Source organism: Crocuta crocuta, unplaced genomic scaffold, assembly GCF_008692635.1.
Source record: "Crocuta crocuta isolate KB4526 unplaced genomic scaffold, BGI_CrCroc_1.0 scaffold221, whole genome shotgun sequence".
Lineage (NCBI taxonomy): Eukaryota > Metazoa > Chordata > Mammalia > Carnivora > Hyaenidae > Crocuta > Crocuta crocuta.
In genome coordinates, this window is record NW_027528610.1 from 1464619 (window position 1) to 1484607 (window position 19989).

General features: G+C 46.5%; 1 protein-coding gene across 1 annotated transcript in view; it reads left to right on the forward strand.

The window, feature by feature from the left end:
- The window catches only part of ARSF (arylsulfatase F), a 30267-nt gene extending 15338 nt beyond the window's left edge, over positions 1 to 14929 (forward strand). The window contains exons 6-11 of the mRNA XM_077754736.1: positions 1310 to 1733; positions 5187 to 5323; positions 8565 to 8699; positions 9826 to 9988; positions 13813 to 13934; positions 14562 to 14929. Of these exons, the coding sequence (XP_077610862.1) occupies positions 1310 to 1733; positions 5187 to 5323; positions 8565 to 8699; positions 9826 to 9988; positions 13813 to 13934; positions 14562 to 14929 (1349 nt within the window). The remainder of the gene's footprint in view (positions 1 to 1309; positions 1734 to 5186; positions 5324 to 8564; positions 8700 to 9825; positions 9989 to 13812; positions 13935 to 14561) is intronic.
- The last annotated feature ends 5060 nt before the right edge of the window (positions 14930 to 19989 follow it).

Consider the following 19989-nt stretch of genomic DNA (forward strand, 5'->3'; position numbering starts at 1 on the left):
GTTCAAGTCCTCGTGTTAGCAGGACACCCATGGATCTCTTTGTTAGCATTTAAACATGTGGCAAGTTTTTTTCAAATAAAGTTTACTTAACTTTAGTGGGAGACCCTGAGATTCCAGCCCGCCAGCTAGCCAGCCATCTATTCATGCATGCTTGGTCCATCCTCCATCAGTTATCTATTATTTGTCATCTATCTATCTTTCTATCTATCTATCTATCTATCTATCTATCTATCTATCTATCTATCTATCATCTCTCTATATCTGTTATCTACGTATCCATCTATCCATCCACCCACACATCCATCATATATCTGTTTATCTATCCATCTATCCACCTATGTATACATATATACATTACCCATCTAACTGCTAAGATTTTATTTGTATCTATCATTATCTATCTACTATCTCTACCCATCCACCATTTATTCATCATGCATCAATTATCTTATCTCTATCATTTATATTTATGGCCATAATTTACATCTATCTATCCATCCATCCATCCATCCATCCATCCATCCATTCATCTACCATTCATGTATCCATCTATCCATCTACCCATCTTATTCTATATCTATCTCATTATCTAATATCTAGTTATCTACCTACCTACTCACCCATCTAGACATCATCTATAGTCTATCCTGAATGTCTCATGTTTTCATCTTTGTGACTATGACTTTTTTCCTTCCAGTAAATGAGAAAATGGCCAAGACACATCTTTGCTACAAACTCACAAGTGTATTTTTCTCCCTTTAATTTTCATCCTATTTGGTCACTGACAGCCATATCTTTTTTTTTTTTTTTTACAANTCCCCCCTCCCCCCACATCCATCAGTCCTCAGTTTTTGTCAGCATTCAAGAGTCTCTCATGGTTTGCCTCCCTCCCTTTCCCCCACCATTTCCGCCCTTCTTCTCCCCCTTGGTCCTCCGTCAAGTTCCTCCTAATCCTCCTATACGTGCAAACATATGATATTTGTCCTTCTCTGCCTGACTTATTTCGCTCAGCATAACACCCTCAAGGTCCATCCATGTTGCTACACATGGCCAGATTTCATTCTTTCTCATTGCCATGGAGTATTCCATGGTATAGATAAACCACTGACAGCCAGATCTTAACACAGATGTTTGTGAATGAAGAAGAGTCAAAGGTGAGTTGGTGCTGAACTCAAGAATTTTAAGCAAAGAAAAACTATTTGCTTCTCCATTTTTTGTGCCTCAATCACATGTTCAGCCTGAAGAGGATTCACGCAGTCTTTGCGGCGTGTGTGCATATAGTGCATCATTTGTCTGTTTGTAATTTCAGGCAAATGGCATCAAGGCTTAAACTGTGATTCCCGACATGACCACTGCCATCACCCATATAAGTATGGGTTTGATTACTTCTACGGCATGCCGTTCACTCTGATTGAAAGTTGCTGGCCGAATCCTTCGCGGGACACGGAATTAGCCATCGGGAGCAAAATCTGGCTCTGCGTGCAGCTGGTCGCCATTGCTGCAGTCACTGCTGCCTTGGGGAAACTGAGTGGCTTGATCTCTATCCCCTGGTTCTTCATCTTCTCCATGGTTCTTTTTATTTTTCTGCTGGGCTACTTGTGGTTCTCTAGTTACAGATCATCTCTGTACTGGGATTGCCTGCTCATGCGCGAGCAAGAGATCACTGAACAGCCGATGAAGGCAGAGCGGGCTGGTTCCATCATGCTGAAGGAGGCGATTTCGTTTATGGAAAGGTAAAGGTAATTTTTTAAAAAACCCATGTGTTTTAATGGACTTAAGAATGAGTATTTCAAAGACAGGAGTCTTAAAAACAGAAGAGAATGAGTGTTTAAAAAAAAAAAATAAGAGGTGACGATCTGAACAGTATTGACTTAAGAAATGGAATATTGCTAGCTAGGGCTAGACAATACAATACTGCATGTTTTAGAATTCACTTGGGCTGTTCAGAAAGTGTGTAGGAAGGTGGTATCTCATTTAAGTTCCTGTTATTAAAATGACAATATCTCTTTTGGCCTCGAAATTCATATTTGGTCAGACCAAGCAGGTAGACTCACACTAGACTCAGACTTACAAATCTGGCTTATAAATTTGCAATGCATAGTTTGCATATTAATGTATAATGGGAAATGTACTTGCCAGGAAACAGATAGTAGAGTAAGCTGCGGTAAGATACCTCATTCTTTTTCCTATTAGGGAAACCACCTCTTTGAGATTAAAATCTGATTAAAATCAGAGGGCATATTGCTGAGCATGTGATATGTAAGGGATATGATTCAGCTAAGGTCACTGGTGATCATTAGAAAGCCCTTTGCATCCCTTTCCCTGGAAAGTTTTCAAGGGATCCACATTTAGAAACATCTAGTTGATGGATCTTTATTTAGGAAAAGGCTGTGAACACATTTTTTACTCACCTTTTGTCTTTACTGATCACCATCCTGGGGAGTGGGTTTTAAGGACAAGTGCACATTTGGTGATGACAATCGATGGACGAGGCCATGATAAAGAAATAGGGGATGGGCACAACTTCAGGGTGGTATCAGCCCAAACTGTAGGAACCTTCCAAGATATCAGGGAAGTCATACTTGAGAAGATATGTCAACTAGATCTTCAAAGGTGAGTGAGAACAAGATGGACGAAGAAGCGGCCAGGCATTCCCAAATGGAGCGCAAGGAAGATCGGTCCTCAGCCAAGCAGGGAAACACAGAACAGAAACGCCACGCTGAGAAATTTCTGCTCTGACAGATATCAAAATGTAAAGAAAGGGGAAAACGTAGATTAAAAATGAAGTTGTGCCATGGTGAGTTGGATTAGGGTAGGGTGGAACGGCGTTCCCTCAAACTTCATGTCCGCCTGGAAGCTCACAATGTGATCTCATTTAGGAATCGGGTCTTTGGAGATGTAATGTGTGAAGACGAGTCATCGTGGGGTAGGGATCTGTAAGCTGGTGTGTTTGACTGACTTGTAGAGTCGATTGGTGGCATCACAGATCTTGGGCCACCTGTCGCTAGCTTTCTCCTTCCCCCACAGGCCAGGAGGACACAATACAAATGTATACTCTGAGAGAGAGAGAGAGAGATCAAACCGTCTTTGCCTTATAGATGTAATGCAACAGCTGGGTTCATTCAGGGCAAACTCCTTATTCCCTGGTATCTGCCACATGTGTAAAGGTGTAGATGCTTTCCCGAGGGACACACCAGCATGTTGCAATGAGGATTGATCACAGTGAGAACTCAAGGTGAGTGACTCTGTCCAATTCGTGCTGTTGCTTACCATTTACATTCGTGCCTCAGGAACAAATGCTGGGGTGTGGAAATGTACATCCACCACCAAACCCTGTGCTGAGTTTCAGAAGGTCTATACGATCCATCGTGGCACCATGTCAGAGGGGAATGGGGACTTGGAGATTCAGAAGCCGCTCTGTTGATTAGCAGCGTGGCCTTGAGCAGGTGGAGTGGGTTCAGGGATGCTGGAGCTTGCTTTTATCCAGATTTGGGTGTGTGAGTTTTCTTTGGCTGCTAAAACAGATTTCTGCAAGTGGGGATGGCTTAAAGCAACACAGATTTGTTATTTCCCGGTTCTGGAGGTCAGGAACCCAAAACTCACCTAATGGTGTTGAAATCAGGCATTGGCGGGACTAACTCGTTCTGCAGGTTTTAGGGAACAGCGTTCTTTGTCCCGGGTTGGAGAGGCTGCACTTTCTTTGGCTCATAGCTGTCTCCCTGCATCTCTGCATCACATTATGTTTGATTTTGTCCTTACTGCCTCCCTCTTACAAGGAACTTTGTAACTGTGTGGGTCCACACCCAGATAATCCAGGATTATCACCCTGTGTTAAGTTCCTGAACCTGATTACATCTGCAGATTCCCTTAGGCCATGTGAGGCACCATCTGTATAATCTCACTCCTAACTAACACATATAGCAGCTTCCTAGGGCTCTAATTACAAAGTACGAGTGACAGAGGGGTTTAAAACAGCAGAAATGTAGTCTCCGTGACTCTGGACACCAGAAAAGTCCCAAATGAAGGTGACTGCAGGGCTGAGCTCCCTGCAAAAGCTGTAAGTGCTGGGTGTTCCTTGCATGCATGACTCCAATCTCTGCCTCTGATTTCCCAAAGCCTCCTTTGCTGTGTGTGTTTGCATTTCTCCGAACCATCTATTTCTTTTAAGGACAGCTGTTCTTGGGGCGCCTGGGTGACTCAGTCAGTTAGGCGTCTGAGTTCGGCTCAGGTCATGATCTCATGGTTTGTGGGTTCGAGCCCCGCGTCAGGCTGTGTGCTGACAGCTCAGAGCCTGGAGCCTGTTTCAGATTCTGTGTCTCCCTCTCTGTCTGACCCTCCCCTGCTGATGCTGTCCGTCTCTCTCTCCCTCCCTCCCTCTCTCTCTCTCTCTCTCAGAAATAAATAAAACACTAAAAAATAAATGTTAAAAAAAGGACACCTGTTATTGCATTCTGGCCCCCATCCACCCCAGGATGACCTTGTCTCCACTAATTACACCGCCAAAGAGTTGGTTCGCAAATGCAATCACCTGAGCCGACAGGTGGCCATCAGTTTCGGAGGGACGCCAGCCACTCTGCCCAGCTCACCATGGCACAGCTTGATTATTATTATTATTTCATTATTTCCCTTCATTCTTTACACCGTGACATGTCGTCAGAGCCCACACTTCCCAAAGAGTGGCTTTTGTGTTGCGCGCTGCCCCGCTTAGCTGAGGACGTACCTTCCCCGGGGACCGTCAGGGCTCGAAGTAGGTCAGCCTTGTTTCCTGTGTCCAGAAGGGAAGGGCCAAAGCTGTGGGTGGGGACAGCTTGCTACGACGTGCCTGTCTCTTGCAAAAGAGCTGGCGATTCCACAGAACGACTCCCGGACGGGCATCCCTTGGGTCTGTTGGGTGTGACTCTGGCATCAGCCAGAGATGATGGGTCTGTTGGGTGAGATGGCATCAGCCCTGGGAGAGAGAGTATGGGACCTGGATGGTCTTGTGTCGGGCGGCGTCACTGAGGAGTGCACGTGCCCCAGGGAACGTTCTGGACCCTGGGGAACTCAGGAGTCCACGGCAGCCACGCCGCTGCCCGGTGCCCACGTCCCCTCTCCCAGGGAGCGCAGAGGAGGGACCGACTCAGTAAATGCAGTTACCTCTCACGGACCCGGCAGACCCATGAGCCCTGTGACTGCTGTGTCCTCAGGCACCGCGAAGGACCCTTCCTCCTCATGTTCTCCTTTCTGCACGTACACATACCGCTCCCCACGACCACCGAGTTCATGGGCACCAGCCAGCATGGCCGGTACGGCGACAACATCCAGGAGATGGACTCCATGGTGGGTAAGTGGCACAGGACTCTTAAGAGACCCCACGCTCCGTCGGTTCGGGACCCCCACGCGCGCCCTCGGCCAGCCTCCAGGACGCCGCAGGTGCGAGTCCTTGCCGCAGGTCTCAGAAAAGCACTCTCTGGCGGTACCATAATCTCCAGCTGTAAGATGCTGGCCTGAAACAGATTTCGGGAAACAGAGATGCCTCGGGAACCGAGCCTGAGCGCAGGGGAGCCACGGAAGCGTGGTCAATTCACAGTCTTCAAAATATAGACAACCTTTAAAAATTATTTTATTAAAAAATATTTTTTAATGTTTATTCATTTTGGAGAGACAGAGACACAAGATTAGTGGGGGAGGGTCAGAGAGAGAGGGAGACACGGAATCTGAAGCAGCTCCAGGCTCTGAGCTGTCAGCACAGAGCCCGACGTGGGGCTCGAACCCACGAACCGTGAGGTCATGACCTGAGCCGAAGTCGGACGCTTAACCGACTGAGCCACGCAGGCGCCCCTAAAAATTATTTTAAATATAAATGGTATTTAACGAGATATAGGCACACAGTTCTGTGTCTATGCAGGCATAGGTGTGTGTGTGTGTGTGTGTGTGTGTGTGTGTGTCTGTCACTAACTCCAACTCAGGATGTGATCAGTAAAAACAAACAAAAAAGAACAGAAACATTCTATTCGCTTTAATAGTGTAAATCAAAACAAACTTTTTGAAATATCTAAGCGTGGGTGCCCACGGGCTGTGTGTCGGCTGTCTGTCCAGGCCAGCAATCCTCTGTTTCCATATGTCATTTCAGAAATAGTAAAAAACCAAACCAAAACAAACAAACAGAAACAGTTTGTTTTTCTGCAACATCCCCACCCTGGATCCTGTAACAAACCCCCAAATGCCAGCAGTCTCTGATCTCCGCCTTAGAATGTTCCCTTCATTGGAAGGTTTTCTTGGTTCCCGCTTGCGGTATCACAGCCACCCTCTGGGGAGGCGAAGCGCCCTTTCCAGCACTGGTCAGTGGGATCCACGGATCGAATCCAGCCTCTGACGCAGGGGACGTGTGTTCTGGGTCGAGCTCCGGAAGCCTTTGAGGAGACGGGGGCCGCATTCACCACCGTCACCCCCTTGGCTGATGCGGGAACGAGAGCTCGGGGTCCTGGGGGGGTGTGCCCGAGGTTACAGGGCAGGCTGCTGGGGAAGCAGGTCGGACGCCAGGCACTCCGACACGCCACCTCAGCGGCTGCTGGTGTAGACAGGGGGGTACCCGAGGAGAGATGAGGAAACACGGTGGGTTCTTCTAATGCATCCTGTAAGCCCTCCGACTCGCTCTTACGGGCTGTCACTTCACAGCTGTTTGGAAAGCTCCAGAAACTCTCTGCCCCCATCCCATGTGGCTTCCTGCTTCCTCAAAGCTGCCTAGAGGATTTCAAGGCAGATGACATCCCCTACCCAACCCGGGGCAAGTTCTCTGGCCGGGACCCAATTAGTGAGGCATCTGAAATGAGTCCGGGGAATTCAGTCGCTCAGAGCAGGTCTGTTGGGAACAGGAGGAGACGGTGAGAGAGAGTCCAGCCCGAGGCGGAGGAGGGGACGGGTGAGCGCGAGGAGAGGCTTGTGCACGGCAGCATGACGGCTGCGATTAGGTTACGGGTTGGGTGTGTAGGGCAGGTCCCCTGGGCGGGAGGCGGGAGGCAGGAGAGGGCACAACCGTCTGGGAAAGTCACATGCGCAGGCGCGTTCAAGACCAGTTATGACACGAACGTCCAAAGTGTAAAGGAGGGCGTCGGGCTGGCTCGGTAGCTTAGGAGTCTCGCTCTTGCTTTCGGCTCAGGTCATGATCTCACGGTTCTTGAGTCCTGGCTCCACATCAGGCTCTCTGCGGCCACAGCTCATTTTGGATCCTGTCTCCCTCTCTCTGCCCCCCTCCCTGGCTTGTGCTCANCAATAATATAATATGGCATATACATGGAATCAGTAGCAATAGTATATCATGTACTACTATATCATAGAACAAATACATAGATCATCAGTTTATTATATTATTAATAGCATGCTAGGGGAGCCTGGGCGGCTCAGTCGGTTAAGGGGCCGACTTTGGCTCAGGGCATGATCTCACAGTTCATGGGTTCGAGCCCCGCGTCGGGCTCTGTGCTGACAGTTCAGAGCCTGGAGCTGCTTCAGATTCTGTGTTTCCCTCTCTCTCTGACCCTCTCCCACTCATGCTCTGTCTCTGTCTCAAAAATAAATAAACTTTAAAAAAAAGCATGCTACATTGCTAAATACTATAGCAATAATATATAATAATACAGGCATTGAGATAATATATAAGATATTGAGATCATTATATAGTATATTCCCAGCATAGACTCAGTGTAACAGTATATGTAGTTTATTATGCTTCTATGTATGTATATACTCTAACATACTTGTACATATATAAATACGTGGCAGTGTCTGTTAGAAATACACACCAAAAGTCATACTTTTTTTTCTTCATGTTAAAAATAACCCATTTCAAGATACAGTGCGTAATAGGCTACCATTCATAGTAGCTCCGATACCAATAATCAATATATAGAAATATGTTCAGAAAGTGAGTGACCCAGACACACTCACGTGCACACGCACGCACACACACACACACACACATCACAACAGCACGTGAGCACAGAGCTAGTAAAACACAGGGAAGTCACATCGGAGGCAAAGAGCGCGAGGCCTCGCGAAATGCCAAAGGCGTACTCATAAATCGCGCGCCTCAGGCTCCTTGCAAACAGAGGACAGATTACCAATGTTACAGAGTCTCGCTCCTTAGTAAAGATGTGCATGGAAATCAAGAATAGAAACAATGACGCCCCGAAAAGAAAAATCGGCAAAAGCGAAACGTAACTTGGGGCTCACCGGTATAAATATTGGCATCTGTATCATAAAATCTTTAAAAAAGTAAATATTATTACGCAATAATACAGCAATGGAAAATAGTAATAATAGAAAATAAATGCATTTTCATTAGTAATGTAACACAATTGTCCGCCCAGCATGAGATGCGGGTGAGGAATTGAGAAGAAATTCACAACCACACACTGTGTGGAGCTCACACTTTCACCCACCGTGAGCAGGTGCATCGTGGAGAAGAGACATTTTTGCAATGACTTCTGAAGACAGCCCAAGGCTCATCATGACATTCGTTACACGTGTCCCTGTTTTTCTTTTTCTTTTCTTTCCTTTGTTTTTTTTTTTTTTTTTAACTATTTCAGGCAAGCTTCTCGATGCCATCGATGATTTGGGTGTGACGAACAACACGCTCGTCTACTTCACATCAGACAACGGCGGGCATTTGGAGGCACGGACGGGCCACGCCCAGGTCGGGGGATGGAACGGAATATACAAAGGTGAGGAGGGGGGTGGTGAGCCGGGTCTGGCTGTAAACAAGCTTTCTTGTGCTCATGATAATGGAAATCTGTGAAGTGAACCGATTAATGCACAAACAAGTGAACAAGTAAGGAAATTGGCCTTAACAAGTTCATTTGGCTCCGGCTAAAATAAAGTGCAGGGCTAATAATAACCAAGGAAGTTGGCCTTAAATTTGCCACGATTCCTGAGGAAATTAGCCCCCACGGCGGGTGCTCTGCTGAAGTCACATCCAGAGATCTCCCTCCCTGGAAACCCTGTGAGATTATAAAGTATTGATATCACCATGTGCCTTTGCACAACTCTGCCAATGAACTGAGTGTATCTACTCACTGGTAACGTTTATAAGGCTGTTGAAAGAAGACCCGGTGTGGAAAAAATGTGGTAGCCGGACAAAAAGCAGAGACTCCTGGGTTATTAAGGAAGAGTTGGTGCTGCCTTGTAAGGTGATGTCTTAAAACACACAGGAGCAAGCGTGTCTCTGGGTTTGTCATTAACTGCATAGATCACGACTCCTTGTCGTGATGTAACATTTAGTGTGTGACAACACGGTCCGTTAGGCACCACATTGTCCCGGTCTGTATAATATATCATAAGGAAATTGTCTAGAAGATGGTCTATACGTGTTAGCACGTGTATCGAAAGGCATTTCAAGGTGTTTTCTAGAGGAAAATAGTCTTAATATTCACGCTTTCCTACGGAATGCGGAACAACCGAATCTATTATTCTATGAGCACTACTTACACAGGTTCAGTAGGAAATAAATCCCGTAAGGGAAATCGGTATTCTTGAAATTCCATTTTTGCCTATCAGGACATTGAAAAAGATCTCCATTTATGAACAAGCTGTGATTGCGTAATTTAAAGAAAGAATAAAAATCCACGCACACTCGTAGGATGATCATTCCTCTTGGTTTGCTCCTAGCCCATCGTCTGTACTGATATTAATTTTTAACTACATCCGAATACGTTTTAAATACCTGTGAATGGCTTTGAATACATTTTAAAGACGTTTAAATGTATTTTAAATACTCTACTTTAAATACGTTTTGAAGCACTTTTGCCACCGCGACTTCTTTACCTGAAAGTCTGTTGCCTTGCCCCGTAGGTGGGAAAGGCATGGGCGGCTGGGAAGGTGGAATTCGCGTCCCTGGGCTGGTCCGTTGGCCGGGAAGACTACCAGCTGGGAAAGCGATTGAGGAACCGACAAGTTTGATGGACGTTTTCCCCACGCTGGCGGCCGTGTCAGGAAGCACGGTCCCTCACGACAGGTGATGTCCCAGTGACTGTTCACGTCATTGTTGTTCTCAGAGTGGTGGGGACCAGGCAGCGTACTCTCTCCACAGGTACCTAGGAGAGGTGAGGTTTGTGCACGGCCGTGCCTTTTGAGCATCACGGGTGCACCAGACCCCGGTCTCGGACACTGTATGGTTTTCACGGGGGAGGTTTGGGGATGAGTACGTGGCTGGTAAAACACTCCTCCGTGCAAGAGAAAAAGCAGGTCCCTGAATTCTGCTCTGCAAGATCCGGAGGCTGATGTGAAGGTAAGACATTGCGTGGCGACTCGAACGTCTATCGTGATGATTTTCAATCCCAGCAACATGAGACACTTCCTAGTGCGTCCTGGCCCTTCCTGTAACAACAGACCAAGGCAGCCTCGCAGGTGACTTTTGGATACTTTATTCTAGCGGCTCCAACCCACTGGCACGTCTTCCTGGTAAGCCCAAAGACTGATTCTAATGTTCCCGTCTTCACGTAGTGCGGAAGGAACGTAGAATGAAAGCAAATTGGAAACATCAGAAAAGAAAGACCTATTCATGTTTTTTCAATCCTTCATTTTAGGGGATAATAGGACTTATTGAGAATTTATATACAATAGTAACAATACAATTCCATTGTCCTAAGAAGCATATTTATCAATCTGAGCTAAATGATTCCTTTCTTTGAGAGAGAGAGAGAGAGAGAAAATCTGAAGCAGGTTCCAGGCTCCCAGCTGTCAGCACAGAGCCAGTTGCAGGGTTCGAACTCACGAACCGCAAGATCATGACCTGAGCTGAAGTTGGTTGCTTAATCAACTGAGCCACTCATGCACCCCCCTAAAGGATCCATTTTTTAAAAAAAAAAAACCATAGTAATGTTAGTATAGATGTAGTATTTTTTAAAAAGTAGACTTCATGGCCAGTGCAGAGCCCAACACAGGGTTTGAACTCACAAACCGTGAGATCAAGACCCAAGCTCTTAGGCTGAGATCGAGTTGGACACATAACCGACTGAGTCACCCAGGCACCCCGTACCTTTTTATTTAACTGAGCCAATCACAGTCATAAAATAATTTTCTAAGACATCAGTGGGGTGCATTGCCTTTGGGACATTAGTATAATCTATATATTGGGCTCAAAGTGTTATCCACAATTACAATCCCAAGAAATATTGTCCTCTGAGCTCTGATTAGAATTTCCTTCATATGATTGATTTGGCTTTTATTTTTTGCAGAATTAGCTCGACAAACATCTTATCTTTATTCCCTATAATTTCTTTTTGCTCTTCGGTGGAAAACTGAGCTGAGGGACTCCATGAAATTTTGAAAGGCATGTGTGCTTTGGAGAAAGGAACTTGCCTTTTATGATTAAAGTTGCATTGGATGTTTGCATAGAGGTCTTTAGGTAGATATCAATTGCTATTTCTTTGGAGGGAATGACCAAAAGTGGGAAAAATGGGTCATATTATCAATAAATGTTTATGAGAAACTGTGAGATGGACTTTCAAAATGGCAGCCCCATTTGGCATTCCCACCAACAATGTGTATGATTACCAATTGGTCCACATCTTTGGCCACACCTGCTATGGTCATTCTTCCATCGTAATCATTATAATAACAATGTAGTTGGGTCCGATCATGGTTGTTAATTGGTGTTTCCCTAATACTGATGGTGTTGGACGCGTCTCCATGTGCTGATTGGCCCATCCATGTCCATTCTTTGCCAAGTGTTGTTCAAATCTTTTGTCCATTTTTTGGTTAAATTGGGCATTTTATTTTCTAATTGTTGAATTGTAAGAGGTCTTTAGATATTTCGAACACAAATTCATCGTCAGATCTGTGTTTTGCCAGTCGTATCTTCCATTCTGTGGCTTCCGCTCATTCTCTTACCCTGTTATTTGAAAAGAACTTTTTAATTTTCATACGGGTCAATTTACTCCTCTTTTTAAAAAACCTCTTAAATTTTTTGTAAATGTTTATTTATTTATTTTTGAGAGAGGTTGTGGGCTCTCAAGCAGGGGAAGGGCAGAGGGAGAGAGGGAAGAGAGAGAATCCCAAGCAGGCTCCATGCTCAACACAGAGCCCAATGCAGGGCTTGATCCCACGAATCGTGAGATCATGACCTGAGCTGAAAGCAAGAGTCGGGTGCTTAAGCAATTGAGCCATGCAGAGCCCTCTTTTTTCTTTTATAGATGCTAAGTTTTATAATATACCTAAAACGCATTTTTCTATTCAAAAGTCACAAGGACTTTCTGCTGTGATTCCAGTGTTTTTTTTCAGTTTCAGGTTTTACATTTAAACTTATGGTCCATATTGAGATAGTTTTTATATATCGCATGAGGTATGGGTTGAGATTTATTTCTCTTGCATTTAGATAGTCACTCACTCATTCTAGTGATATTTATGGAAAGATGGTTCTTCCTCTGCTAGATTACATTGGACATTTGTTGAAAGGCAATTGACAGACAATCAGTCTATCTCTTGGACTCTCTCCTGTTTCACTGATTCATATGCTCACCCTTATGACCTGACTACACAGGCTTGATTACTCTTGCTTTGAACTAAATTTTGGAATGATTTAGTATGAATCCTCAAACTAGTTCCTTCATGTTAACAGTTATTTAAGCTATTCTGGGTTGTGTCTTCCAATCTATGAACATTGTTTACCTCTCTGACATCCAGTTCTCTTATCAGATGTATTGTGGCTTCAGTACACAAAATTTTAACATTGGAAAAAGCGTTTTGTGACCTTGTAGTAAATGCTAGTTGGAAAAAATGGATCTCCAGGTGTTCACTGCTAAGATATAGAAATAAAATTCTGTACTTCTGACCTTGCTAAACTTAATTAGTCCACAGTAAGCTTTTAAGGGATTATCAACACAGGCAATCATTGTATCTGAGAATATAGAGAGAGTTATTTCTTTCATGATCATTATTAGGATTATCAGACACATGCTGTATTTCCTATGATAAAGTAGGTTTTATTATCACTGTTTTCTAACATGAGATAGAAGATCCATTTTTCAGGGCGCCTGGGAGGCTCAGTCAGTTAAGCGTCTGACTTCAGCTCAGGTCATGATCTCACAGTCTGTGGATTCAAACCCTGCGTCGGGCTCTGTGCTGACAGCTCAGAGCCTGGAGCCTGCTTCAGATTCTGTGTCTCCCTCTCTCTCTGCCAGTCCTCTGCTCGCTCTCTGTCTCTCAAAATAAAATAAATATATAAAAAATAACAAAAAAGAAGATCCATTTTTCTAATATAAGAGGAAAAATATAAGATTTGTTTAGTGGTTCTGTAAGCTGCCCTTTAAGAGTAGAAAAGCAATTGCACGTGAAATTGTGATTTGTTTCTTTGTTTGTTTGAATGTTTATTTATTTATTTTTGAGAGAGAGAGCAGGGGAGGGTCAGAGAGAAAGAGAGAGAGAGAATCTAAAGCAGGCTACTGCAGAGCTTGATGTGGGGCTCGGAGTCATGAACCGTGAGATTATGACCTGAGTTGAAATCAGGAGTCAGATGCGTACCTGAGCCACCCAGGCGCCCCATGAAATTCTGATTTGGGAACTCATCCAGAACACCAGGCTTTTGAGAGCTTCTGTGGGCAGATCCACAAATCCTCTTGAGACGGACATGCATGGACGCATTCTTCTCCTAAGAGCTTGAATTTCCCCCCTCCCGTATTCCCCACGAGCGTGTAATGTCCCTGACGTTGTGTGTGGATTTCCCGAACAGCGAGCACACTGTTGTCTGGACCTGGGAAACGTCATGCAACGCACTGACCATCCTTCAGACAGCCGGTGTCCAACGTCCCCTGACCTGATGTCCTTTGCGTGTATCCGCAGGGTGATCGATGGCCGGGACCTCATGCCGTTGCTTCAGGGAGATGTGCAGCGCTCGGAGCATGAGTTCTTGTTTCACTACTGTGGTTTGTTTCTCCACGCCGCACGCTGGCATCCACAGGACAGTGAGTACACGAGCCCCTACTTGCTGTGGACGCCAAGACTACAGCCACGCAAGCGCATTCGCAACGCTTTCTTGCGACAAGTCCATTTATTCCAGGGTGGCCACTGAAAATACCTTCTTGGAAAACGTTCTGAGGATCACTGTCTTTAGAACGACAGGAAACATCTTTAAGGAATAATATGTTTTGAGACGCAAAATGTGGAGGTGGTTCCCAGCATATTTAAATTATACCAGGGGAGGGGCGCCTGGGGGGCTCAGTCGGTTCAGCGTCCGACTTTCGCTCAGGTCACGATCTCGCGGTTCGTGGGTTCGAGCCCCGCGTCGGGCTCTGTGCTGACTGCCGGCTCGGAGCCTGGAGCCTATTTCGGAGTCTGTGTCTCCCTCTCTCTCTCTGACCCTCTCCTGCTCACGCTGTCTCTCTCTCTGTCCTAGAAATAAATAAAAATATAAAATAAATAAATAAATAAATTATACCAGGGGAGTCTGATTTCTTAGTGTTCTAAGGATTGGATGATATTTTCATTCACCTACGGGCAAGCAGAGAGACCCGGAGGGATGCCTGAAATGTAGAACACAAACTCAGTTGGCACCTGGGCTGGATGTGTCTGATGTGTCCTTTCGTGTCCAGGCGAGGCTGTGTGGAAGGTTCACTACGTGACGCCTGTGTTCCAGCCACCAGGAGCTCAAGCCTGCTATGAGACCCTCTATTGCTGGTGTTCGGGAAGACTCGTCACCTACCACGACCCTCCTCTGCTCTTTGACATCACCAGGGACCCCTCCGAGTCTACGCCTCTGACGCCGGACACGGAGCCCCTGTACAACGTGGTGATCCAGACGGTGGCCAACGCCGTGAAGGAACACAAGAAGAGCATCACTCCCGTGCGGATGCAGCTTTCAGACTTGAATCGGGATAACATATGGATCAAGCCTTGCTGTGCGGTGTTCCCATTTTGCCTGTGCGACAAGGAAGAGAACACGATCTCCATGGGAGCATGAGGAAGAGCCAAGCTTGAGCAGAGGCAGGCAAGGTCAACCGAGGCTGGAAAATTTCAAGGAAGGAACTGAAGAGCTCATGGAGTCCTCCAGCATTCCAGATTACTCAATCCCCATTGGTGCTCAACACTATCTGTCAACTTCTTCTCTGTTCTTGGTGGTAAAGGTGTATCGGGGTCCTGTGTGCACCTAACTCGTGGATAGGGAAAAGGGGGAAAAAATCAGCCATTAAAGAATAATAATTGAAATTAGGATTGAATTTGTACTGAGTCATTGAAATATAGTTGAATAGTTGACAAATAACACGGATTAAATCATAATGCATTGAAAGGAACTGGTCTAAAGTAGCCAGTAAGGTGAGGAGCCAAATGGTTTATTTTCATCCACTGAAACGGAATGGAGAGCAGTCCATCAAAGGTTTGGGGGGCAGGTGCGTGGATTTTGCCCTGAAGATGTGCCAGAAGTTTCATGGAGTCTACTTTGGGTAGGAGTCCTTGCATGAGTTTGCTCCGGCTGCCTTGATGGATCTCCTCAATCAAGGCCTCTGCAGGGCTGTGCTCTCTCTGAAGCTATGGGTAGAATCCTTCACGGCTTGGATGTGTCCCTTGTCACAAAGGCCATCAGTTAACTATTACCCAGGATAATAGAGTTATAAACCATAAAAACGTCTCTACATGTATCCTGACATAAAAGCTTTTTTTCCTGTGATGATGTCACGGAGGCTACGCCTTCTTTTCAATATTGCCATGAACCTAAAAGTCCTCTAAAAATCATTTTATATATAAAAAAATTAGTTTCTTTCCCCCATCCTCAATAGGTAATAATCTAAACTTTTTTGAGTGATAGATGCTTTTAATCCTTAGACTAGTTTAACCACGAGGGGGCGCACTAATATAGCTGTGTGCACCCCTGACTCAAAATTCCTAAGAAACAACTTTTTAAATGTACGCATTTCTCTCATTTTTTTAAAAGTGAAAAATAGCATACGTTTAAACTGCATTCCTGAAAAAGGAATTTGCAAGGCATCGATACTCTTTTCAGAGTGTCCCCTTTGATGGGATCAGGAAATTCACCCTCCCCCCCTGCTTGGGCACCTGTNAAGAGGTAATTATGTTATATGATGGGGCGGGGGGGAGGTTCTGACTTAAATTTTCTGGTAAGAATAGCAGAAAGCAAAAATTAAAGAAACACACACCGTCAGACCTAGAGAGAATACTCAGCGTGCACACTTCACCATCTCGATGACCCTCGGCAATAACACGTCGATTACAAGTCGTACTTGTGATGTGTTTTTGAGCCTCCATTCTGAGTAGAGTGAAGCATTAATCAAACACCTAGAAGAATCCAGACACATGTGGAGCAATGAGGCATCGTTTCTCCTGTCTTGAGGCCCTCCTGCTCCAGGGATGGGGCAGAAAATGATAATTCGAGGTGGGATATGCGTGCAAGTGATTCCAGTGTGTTGCGTAGCCCTCAGTCTCTACTCTTCTGGTCCTGGACACAGCGTGTGTCAGGAAACGGTCCATCTACGTACAATGGCGTTTTGGACTCAGAATCCCTCAAGAGACGTGACTCTGGATGCCCTTGGGAATTTCAGGAGGAAATTCCAACTTGGATGGAGGGATAGGTGGTGAAGACCCGTAGGGCCGGCGTTATGTGACGTCTGGGACCGAGCCCCAGCCTCTGGTGCTGGAGTGAGCGTCCAGAACACAGTGGGTGATAGACGCAGCCCGACTCTCCCTGAAGGACAGTGTCTGGGCGACGTCTGTATTCCCTGGGGACAAGAATTTGGGGTGTGGGATTTGCACGGTGGCACTGCAGCAGTAGGTATTTCCGGGTGGCATTCTGTAGGGTGGACATCAAGGTGGAAAATGTGGATTTCTGATTCACACAGCTCGTTGCTGCTTCCCCAGGGAAGTTCTCCTCTAATTCCCACTGCTTTTCTTTTCTTTTCTTTTTAATTTAATTTAGTTTAACTTAATTTTTTGAGCAGGCGTTACACCCCCAATGTGGAGCCCAGCCTGGGGTTTGAACTCATGACCCTGAGATCAAGACCCGGAGCTGAGATCACGAGCGGGCTGCTTCACCGACTGAACCCCCCAGGTTACCCCATTTCCCGTTGCACTTAGATAAAAGGCAAGCAAAGCATCCACCGGGAAAATGCAAATATCCCTCCACATGTCTCTCACCTGTGTCCTTTCTTAACTGGAAAGAAATCCCTGTTTCCTTTTAGCAGAATTTTACTCAGCGATCCAGACGCCCTGTCACCCCGAGGGACTGTTCCCAAAACCCAGCTGTGAGAAACACTCACAATTGGCGTATTTGCAGCGACAGGTCTTCTGTATCTAAAGCTTCCTTTGTACGTTGTCAGCGTGAGTAATAAAGGCATAAGCACATTCAGCCTGGGGGCCTCCCCCTTTGGCTCAGGACGGGCTATACCATTTGAGGGGCACAGAGCAGAATCGAAACCCTGAAGCTCCTTCTTTGGAAATCCTTACGGATGTGGGGATGGGGACCGTGGGGCATTCAGCCAGGGTGGCCGATCCTTGGGAGAGGGACTTGCGTGTGACAGTATGGGTCGACCTCAGGAAGGCGGCCCTGATTGCCGGTGATTTCCCTGAGACTGCCTTCCTGGACAAGCCTCAGCGCTTATCGACGGCATCTCTGAAATTTTAGGTGGTGCTGGGTGAGCACCAACCTGTCCCAAAGCTCCCGATGTTTCAGATAAGAGCTATCTTTGGGCTAACGGTGAAGGGTGGGGAGGAGCTGGGTTGATGGTCAAAGTTGGGTGACTCCCAGCAGGGCCACAGGACGCAGTGACGGGAGAAGAGGGGGTGGTGGCCCAGGCTGTGTGGGCGCTGATGGTGGGCTGGCCCACAAGAGGGCATCCGGAATGGCAAACGACGCCTGGGTTCTAAACAGGTGTCGCCGGTAGAAGTAACTGGATGTGCGGCTAATGGGTTGTGGGGAAGGGATGCAAAGGAAGAGAAGCAATGCTTAATGGCAGATGGCTTCTTGCTGTTTTGTTTAAGCCGCTGCAGGGACGCGGGTGCCATTTGCAAAGATGGCAGCCGGTGGGGGTGGATCCCACAAGTGGAAAGGCTGAGTCTGAGATGTGGCTGACAAGTGTCTGAGTGGAAATACCAAGGAGGCGGAGGCGGTAAGGACTGGATGAGAGGGTACGTTGGACTGGAAACGACAGGGGACACTTGGGGACCCGGGCGCCAGCCACGCGGGTGGCTTCCCTGATCACATAAATGTACGTCCCCCGCTGGTTCAAATGGGTTGTGCATTCAAAGAGCAGTATTTCAACCAACTTGTTCTTTCTTTCTTGTCTGATGCCCCAAGAATGGCAACGGATACCCCTTTTGGGAATGAAGAGTCCAAAGTCACGTTGTCTGTGCCGAAAAACCGTTACCTACAAGGAGATATTGCACAGCCAGGGAGAATCGAGAACAACCCAGGTTGCTTTTGATGTATTTATTTATTTATTTATTTATTTTTTAAAATTTTCCAGTGTTTTATTTATTTCTAGGAGAGAGAGAGAGACAGCGTGAGCAGGGGAGGGTCAGAGAGAGAGGGAGACACAGACTCTGAAACAGGCTCCAGGCTCTGAGCCGCAGTCAGCACAGAGCCCGACGCGGGGCTCGAACCCACGAACCGCGAGATCTTGACCTAAGCGAAAGTCGGACGCTTAACCGACTAAGCCACCCAGGCGCCCCTTGATGTATTTATTTTATCTTGTGAGTTACAGTCTGCTTTCAGGCAGAATGGTGAATGCTCCTTACGTTGTGCAACCACATCATGAGGGAAACTATGCAGGTGGCAGTGTCTGTCAGGGATGTGGACTGTCTTACCTTCTAACGTCGGGACGAAGAGGCTGTTGGTCTCGGACTTGCGGGTTTTCACAGCAACACGGACTAGCGGTCTGTATAACCCAGGCCATCTTTTCCCAATAGGAAGAAAAGAACTGTTGTTGGCTCTTGAAATGCTCGGCTAATGGGGCTCTGAGGGAAGCTACCCTACAGTCTTGTTCTGTTTGTAACTTTTCCTAACTTGAGGCAACTGGGTGGAAACGTCCGGCGGAAAGTGCTCTGCGGATCGGCGCTTATCTCCGTTGGTGGAAGAAATCACCCACACTCCTCCATCGCCTGATCTGTGCTCATAATAGTACACACACACCCCTCATTGCAGCCTTGAGCGTCTTTGGAGATGGGTCATAACGGCCCCCATGTTGCGTTTTAGCGGCCTGTACGTGAAAGCCATGACCCCGTCCCCTGTCTGGACCTCACTTTTCAGCCACAGAAAACCACTCAAGGGGTTTAATTCTTTCTCCACGCTGCTGTTCCCCACCTCATGACCTTTTCTGTTCACTCTATCATCTCCTAACCGGGCTATTTCCATTCTATCCAACGGGCTATTTCCATTCACTCCCATCCGGGCTATTTCTTCAAACTAAGCATCTGTGCTGGACCAGAAATTGAATAGAAGTCTACCAGGAACTGAGGGGGTTATAAAAGTTACCCGTTGTTTTTAAAAATTTTTTTTTAATGTTTTATCTATTTCTAGGAGAGAGAGAGAGAGAGACAGCATGAGCAGGGGAGGGTCAGAGAGAGAGGGAGTCACAGACCGAAACAGGCTCCAGGCTCCGAGCTGGCAGTCAGCACAGAGCCCGACGCGGGGCTCGAACCCACAAACCGCGAGATCATGACCCAAGCGAAAGTCGGACACTCAACCGACTAAGCCACCCAGGCGCCCCAACCCATTGTTTTTTAATAAAATTTTTAAGTTCACGGATTTATTTTGAAACAGAGAGAGAGTGTCTGTGTGGGTTTGAGTGCGTTAGCAGCAGAGAGAATCCTAAGCAGGCTCCACACTGTCGGGGCAGGACCCCGACGTGAACTGTGAGATGAAATCATGACCTGAAATCAAGAATGGGAAACTCCACCGACCGAGCCACCCACGCGCCCCTCAAAGGTATCTGTTGATTCCTTGACCTCCAATCTTCACGTAATGTCATACCATGTCATTCCAACATCCCCAAAAGCCACATTTTGGAGACG